An 8015-nucleotide genomic window follows, 5' to 3' on the forward strand; every position below is an offset into this window, starting at 1 on the left:
CCTTTTTAGTTTGGATGGAGCACCAAATCGTTTATGGCACACAGGGCAATCATAAACTCTTTTGTTTCCATTAGAATTCGAGTGATTTCTTGTTAGCGATGAGCCATTATTATGATTGGACTTTGGGTTGCTGAAGTAAAAATAATCTAATAATTAAATAAACAAACACTCCTCTTTTAAGGAAATATTTGGTTAGATTGACCTATGATTTTTTTTAATATAGTTTCCTACTTAAACTCTAACCTCTCAACTCATATTACTTCTAGGCTACTGAAGGGAACTGTAAGGACTCAAGAAGATTACAAAAAGAAGGTTAAGTTTAAAAAGTAATGTATAATATGTGTTGATAGGCTTATGGCTTTTATATAGAATATACATTGATGTCAGCCATACTATACTATATATAGGCCTAATATACTATACTATACCTGATTGGTAGCTCTGTAAAAGCCATAATGATATATCATTTCAGTGATATAGACATTTGCGGTGGACCATTAAGTGTACAATTGCTAAGGGTGAGAAAACAAATTACACTATCTAGTGGACATACATGGAACTACTGCAAATGGCACCACACTATGATCACCATTGTGTAGTAGACAACTGAATAAAATGAATGAATAATAGCAAGAGTTTATAAGTCTGAAAAATTACAAATAGATGGTCAAATGCCATGTTGTAATGATATCTGATGTACATTTCTTTCAGTGCTGCAAATTACTTTATTTGTTAAAAAAAACTAAAACAAAAAAAAAACAATGGAACAACCAACATTTAAATTGGGAAATTTACATTTCTTGTTGTTTTTTTTTCCACACACAAATATATGGTTACATCATACTGTAACAGGAAATCCAAAAATGTAAAAATAAAATAAAGAACAAAATTTGTCATAAGACATTATTTACAATAATTATGGTTTCAAATTCTGTTTCTGTTTAGCAAAAAACTACATCGAACACAACTAATTTACAGTGAAAACCCTTTTGGTTTGGTCATATCTTTGGGCAACCCTAGAGTAACCCTTCTACCTGTGGGACAGCATGTGTGTTTTCAGATGATGGGACTGCGTGAAGGACTTCTGACACTGTGTGCACTGGAACGGCCTCTGACCAGTGTGAGTAACACAATGTCTCTTCAATTTGGATGGTGCACTGAAGAATTTTAAGCAAATGTCACACTGGTGGGATTTCTTTATTTTCCCTTCAGAATATCTGTTTGCACATTTATGAGCATATAAGCTCCTTATCGTAGGGAAACACTGACTACAGTCAGGACAAACGGGAAGGTCATGTGGAGGTTTGGTAAAGCATTCACCTGGATCTTGAAAGTCCAAAAGGCCCACAACAACAATTTCTCTGAGTCCGGGCACATCAGGTTTCTGTTGATACAGGCAAGAACTGGGCTCGTAAGAATCAGGGACACATTTAACAGTGTCCGAGTCCACAAAGACACAATCTTTAATATCATCCATGTGATGTGCCCATTTTTCTTCAATTCTTGATTCAGAAGCACAGTGATGGAGAGATGAGTCAGTTTTGGGTGGACAGTCACTCATCCTGCCAAAAGGCACGTCAGATGCCTTTTTCCCATCAAGCAAGATGTCAGTTTTATCGGTCATACCCCAAACTGATTTGTTGTTGCACTGGAAAACAACCTCTGACTTCTCTAAGGGACTAGTACTTTTTGAGAAATATAAATCTGAATCATTGCAGTCACCACTTATTTTTTGAGATGGCATATCATGTGTAACAATATTTTGATCTTGGTGCACGGTTGACTTTTGTTTTTCTGTTGAACTGACATTGTTTTGAGCAGTTAGATGTTTTGGAAATGGTTTTAACCTTGACTTAGATGCTCCATTAAAGGACAGTCTGTTGTCTCTGTAGCTCTGGAGTGATGGTGTTCTCTGCTTCACAGGGACATTGTGAGTTCTGACGTGTGCTTTTAGATGAGAGCGTTCTCTGAAGGCACTGCAGCATATAGAACACTGAAATGGTCTCTGATTTGTGTGAATAAGACAATGCCTTTTTAGTTTGGATGGAGCACCAAATCGTTTACGGCACACAGGGCAATCATAAACTCTTTTTTGTCCATTAGAATTCTTTCTTTGCAACACCTTCACATTTACATCCTTGTCCTCACTTTTTGTTGTGACACTGGCTTCTTGTTCCTCCTCAGTTCCTTGGTTTTCCTCCATCCACTGGCTTTCTGAAAGTTTGGAAGAATATGCAGAACTCCGTCCAGTGTAAAGATCCAAACCTCCTTCATTTAGAAGAGAATCTTGCAAATATACATCTGGATCACTGCAGTGACCAATCATTTTGTGAGATGCCATATTCTCTGTAACCATATTTTGATCTTGGTGCACTGTTGACTTTTCTTTATCTGTTGACTTGGTGTTTCCGTTAGAATTCTTTCTTTGCAACACCTTTGCATTTACATCCTTGTCCTCACTTGGTGTTGTGACACTGGCTTTTTGTTCCTCCTCAGTTTCTTGGTTCTCCTCCATCCACTGGCCTTCTGAAAGTTTGGAAGAATATGCAGAACTCTCTCTAGTGTGAAGATCCAAACCTCCTTCATTTAGAAGACAATCTTGAAAATATACATCTGAATCACTCCAGTCGCCACTAATTTTTTGAGACGCCATATTCTCTGTAACAATATTTTCATCATGGTGAACTGTTGATTGTTGTTTTTCTGTTGCACTGGCATTGTTTTGGGCAGTTAGATGTTTTGGAAAGGGTTTTAACCTTGACTTAGATGCTCGATTACAGGACACACTGTTGTCTCTGTAGCTCTGGAATGATGGTGTTCTCTGCTTCACAGGGACATTGTGAGTTCTGACGTGTGCTTTTAGATGAGAGCGTTCTCTGAAGGCATTGCAGCATATGGAACACTGAAATGGTCTCTGATTTGTGTGAATAAGACAATGCCTTTTTAGTTTGGATGGAGCACCAAATCGTTTCTGGCACACAGGGCAATCATAAACTCTTTTTTGTCCATTAGAACTCTTACTTTGCAACACCTTCACATTTGCATCCTTGTCATCACTTTGTGTTGTGACACTGGCTTCTTGTTCCTCCTCATTTTCTTGGTTTTCCTCCATCCACTGGCCTTCTGAAAGTTTGGAAGAATATGCAGAACTCTGTCCAGTGTGAAGATCCAAACCTCCTTCATTTAGAATAGAATCTTGCAAATATACATCTGGATCACTGCAGTGACAAATCATTTTTTGAGATGACATATTCTCTGTAAGAATATTTTGACCTTGGTGCACTGTTGACTTATTTTTACCTGTTGACTTGGTATCATCTTGCGCAGTTGGTTGTTTTGGAAAAGGATTTGACCTTGACTTAGATGCTCGATTACAGGACACTTTGTTATCTCTGTAGCTCTGGAGTGATGGTGTTCTCCGTTTCACAGGGACATTGTGAGTTCTGACGTGTGCTTTTAGATGAGAGCGTTCTCTGAAGGCACGGCAGCATATGGAACACTCAAATGGCCTCTGATTCGTGTGAATAAGGCAATGCCTTTTTAGTTTGGATGGAGCACCAAATCTTTTATGGCACACGGGGCAATCATGAACTCTTTTGTTTCCATTAGATTTCTTACTTTGCAACACCTTCACATTTACATCATTGTCCTCACTTTGTGTTGGGTTACTGGCTTTTTGTTCCTCCTCATTTTCTTGGTTTTCCTCCATCCACTGGCCTTCTGAAAGTTTGGAAGAACATGCAGAACTCTGTCTAGTGCGAAGACCTAAACCTCCTTCATTTAGAAGTGAATCTGGCAAATATACAGCTGAATCACTCCAGTCGCCACAAATTTTTTGAGACGCCATATTCTCTGTAACCATATTTTCATCTTGGTGAACTGTTGATTGTTGTTTTTCTGTTGAACTGGCATTGTTTTGGGCAGTTAGATGTTTTGGAAAGGGTTTTAACCTTGACTTAGATACTCGATTACAGGACACTTTGTTGTCCTTATAGCTCTGGAGTGATGGTGTTCTCTGCTTCACAGGGACATTGTGAGTTCTGACGTGTACTTTTAGATGAGAGCATTCTCTGAAGGCACAACAGCATATGGAACACTGAAATGGCCTCTGATCCGTGTGAATAAGACAATGCCTTTTTAGTTTGGATGGAGCACCAAATTGTTTATGGCACACGGGGCAATCATAAACTCTTTTGTTTCCATTAGAATTCTTTCTTTGCAACACCTTTGCATTTACATCCTTGTCCTCACTTTGTGTTGTGACACTGGCTTTTTGTTCCTCCTCAGTTTCTTGGTTTTCCTCTATCCACTGGCCTTCTGAAGGTTTGGAAAAATATGCAGAACTCTGTCCAGTGTGGAGATCCAAACCTTCATTTAGAAGGGAATCTTGCAAATATACAATGGAATCACTGGAGTCACCACTCATTTTTTGAGACTCTATAACCATATTTTGACCTTGGTGAGCTGTAGCAGAGTATTCAGCTCCATCTTGTTTGGATATTTGCAGATCTTGGTCTTTAGATTTTTCAGCATTACTAAAAGAAACTGTATGATCATGTTCCAAATGACCAGCAATTATATTCCAACCCTTTTTTTTGTGGATCCTCACGTGAAGCTGCAAATGGCCCTGATATCGAAATGATTTCAAGCACACTTGGCACTTAAATGGTCTGCTATCTGTGTGGCTCAAAATATGTCTGGTGAGCTTAGAAGGATACGGAAAGTTCTTTAGACAGATGCTGCACTGATTCACACCTTTCTGTTTGTGCTTAAGGTAACTTGGGCTGGAGGTTGTGATCTGCATTTGAGTATTGTTCAAAGCATCAGAGCTTTTAATCTCTATGGTACTTGAATTTGACTCGGTCAATGGGACATTTTGGTTGAGCTTGCTTCGGCATTCAAGTTTTTTATGCTTTTTGGTCTCTAAAGAGTCTAATATCTGAGGTAAACACACATTACCACCAACCGGTCTGCAGTTATTTTTTCCTTCTATAGCTCCAGGTGTTGGAGGTTTGGCCTCGTGCTTCTGCTGGACTCTACTCAACCTAGATTTATTGTTTCTTTTTCCTGTATGTACCTTGAGGTGTTTCTGGAGATAATAGGCCTGTTTGAATGACTTTCTGCAGATTGTGCAAGTGTAAGGCTTGACGTCAAAATGAACAAACAGGTGTCGAGTTAGTTTTGAGGGAAAACTGAATTTCTTCAAGCATATTTCACACTGATATCCACTTTTCTTTTTCAGTTGAACCTTCATTTAGAAGAGAATCTTGCAAATATACATCTGGAACACTGCAGTGACCACTCATTTTTTGAGATGCCATATTCTCTGCAACCATATTTTGATCTTGGTGCACTGTTGACTTTTCTTTATCTGTTGACTTGGTATCATCTTGGGCAGTTGGTTGTTTTGGAGAGGGATTTAACCCTGACATAGATGCTTGATTACAGGACACACCGTTGTCTCTGTAGCTCTGGAGTGATGGTGTTCTCTGCTTCACAGGGACATTGTGAGTTCTGACGTGTACTTTTAGATGAGAGCGTTCTCTGAAGGCACAACAGCATATGGAAGACTGAAATGGCCTCTGATTCCTGTGAATAAGACAATGCCTTTTTAGTTTGGATGGAGCACCAAATCGTTTATGGCACACGGGGCAATCATAAACTCTTTTGTTTCCATTAGAATTCTTTCTTTGCAACACCTTTGCATTTACATCCTTGTCCTCACTTTGTGTTGTGACACTGGCTTCTTGTTCCTCCTCAGTTTCTTGGTTTTCCTCTATCCACTGGCCTTCTGAAGGTTTGGAAAAATATGCAGAACTCTGTCCAGTGTGGAGATCCAAACCTTCATTTAGAAGGGAATCTTGCAAATATACAATGGAATCACTGGAGTCACCACTCATTTTTTGAGACTCTATAACCATATTTTGACCTTGGTGAGCTGTAGCAGAGTCTTCAGCTCCATCTTGTTTGGATATTTGCACATCTTGGTCTTTAGATTTTTCAGCATTACTAAAAGAAACTGTATGATCATGTTCCAAATGACCAGCAATTATATTCCAACCCTTTTTTTTGTGGATCCTCACGTGAAGCTGCAAATGGCCCTGATATCGAAATGATTTCAAGCACACTTGGCACTTAAATGGTCTGCTATCTGTGTGGCTCAAAATATGTCTGGTGAGCTTAGAAGGATACGGAAAGTTCTTTAGACAGATGCTGCACTGATTCACACCTTTCTGTTTGTGCTTAAGGTAACTTGGGCTGGAGGTTGTGATCTGCATTTGAGTATTGTTCAAAGCATCAGAGCTTTTAATCTCTATGGTACTTGAATTTGACTCGGTCAATGGGACATTTTGGTTGAGCTTGCTTCGGCATTCAAGTTTTTTATGCTTTTTGGTCTCTAAAGAGTCTAATATCTGAGGTAAACACACATTACCACCAACCGGTCTGCAGTTATTTTTTCCTTCTATAGCTCCAGGTGTTGGAGGTTTGGCCTCGTGCTTCTGCGGGACTCTACTCAACCTAGATTTATTGTTTCTTTTTCCTGTATGTACCTTGAGGTGTTTCTGGAGATAATAGGCCTGTTTGAATGACTTTCTGCAGATTGTGCAAGTGTAAGGCTTGACGTCAAAATGAACAAACAGGTGTCGAGTTAGTTTTGAGGGAAAACTGAATTTCTTCAAGCATATTTCACACTGATATCCACTTTTCTTTTTCAGTTGAAGCATACACATGCGATCAGAAGACTTGGATACTGGAAATATCCTTTTTCCGGCAGGGGTGACTACATCTGGTGACACAACACCTTCGTCAGCATTCTGCTTGATCTTGTTCTCTTTCACTTGCCGATCACTCAAAATGGAGTTGCATTCCAGTCTAAATTCTTCCTTACACTTGTGAACTTTCAAGTGTGATTTCTCTCGGAAAGCTTTGGGGCACACAGAGCATTTAAAAGGTCTTTCCCCAGTATGAATCAGAATGTGACGTTTGAGCTTTGATGGGGCTTTAAAGCATTTTAAACATAAAGGGCACCAATGTCCTTTTGTAATTTTAACACCCACGGTACCTGAATTAGATTCGATTAAGTCTGTTGCTGCTGTCTTTTGTTTATATGTTGAACTGGTAACGTTCTGGGCAGTTCGGTTTTTTGGAAAAGGTTTTAACCTTGACTTAGATGTTTGACTACAGGACACTTTGTTGTCCTTATAGCTCTGGAATGATGGTGTTCTCTGCTTCACAGGGTTTGTATGAGTTCTGACGTGTACTTTTAGATGAGAGCGTTCTCTGAATGCACGGCAGCATATAGAACACTGAAATGGCCTCTGATCCGTGTGAATAAGACAATGCCTTTTTAGTTTGGATGGAGCACCAAATTGTTTATGGCACACGGGGCAATCATGAACTCTTTTGTTTCCATTAGAATTCTTACTTTGCAACACCTTCACATTTACATCCTTGTCCTCACTTTGTGTTGTGGCACTGGCTTCTTGTTCCTCCTCAAATATTTGGTTTTCCTCCATCCACTGACCATCTGAAGGCTTGGAAGAATATGCAGAACTCTGTCCAGTGTGAAGATCCAAACCTCCTTCATTTAGAAGGGAAAGTTGCCTCTGAGTTGACATCTTGCTTGAAATGTTAAGCATTCCCTTCACACACTGCAAAGACAGAACAATATTAGTGCATCCATTCTTAAGCACATCTAATTCTTCAAACACTTTGGTTTTCAAAAGTACAAATACATTTGTATTTTTGTCAACCTTTTATTGATAAATTTTGATGTCAGTGCTGAGACATCTAGTTCTCAAGGAAAGCCCCTCCATCACATGTAGGTTGTCAAAAGCATCTGTGCAGCAACCATCTGTTGTCCATTTGCAGTTATTTCAGACTTCTGCCACTCTAAGCCATTCATTTAATTGATCAGATCAGTTTTTTTTTAATTTTTTTTTATAAAACCTGACCAAGCACATCACATTCTCTGCACAAAAAAAAAAGAAAACAAATATTGATATAGATAGATA

General features: G+C 39.1%; 1 protein-coding gene across 1 annotated transcript; it reads right to left on the reverse strand.

Annotated features, from left to right (window-relative positions):
- Positions 1-926: 926 nt before the first annotated feature.
- On the reverse strand, positions 927-7905 carry znf770 (zinc finger protein 770). The gene is made up of 3 exons (XM_016459925.1): positions 7755-7905; positions 5249-7652; positions 927-2268 (listed from the first exon to the last, which is right to left on the reverse strand). Exons 2-3 carry the CDS (start codon positions 7638-7640, stop codon positions 1031-1033), a joined length of 3630 nt encoding a protein of 1209 aa, XP_016315411.1. The 5' UTR covers positions 7641-7652; positions 7755-7905; the 3' UTR covers positions 927-1030.
- Positions 7906-8015: the final 110 nt, after the last annotated feature.

The sequence above is a fragment of the Sinocyclocheilus anshuiensis genome, unplaced genomic scaffold (assembly GCF_001515605.1).
Source record: "Sinocyclocheilus anshuiensis isolate Anshui unplaced genomic scaffold, SAMN03320099.WGS_v1.1 scaffold2461, whole genome shotgun sequence".
Taxonomy (NCBI): Eukaryota; Metazoa; Chordata; class Actinopteri; order Cypriniformes; family Cyprinidae; genus Sinocyclocheilus; species Sinocyclocheilus anshuiensis.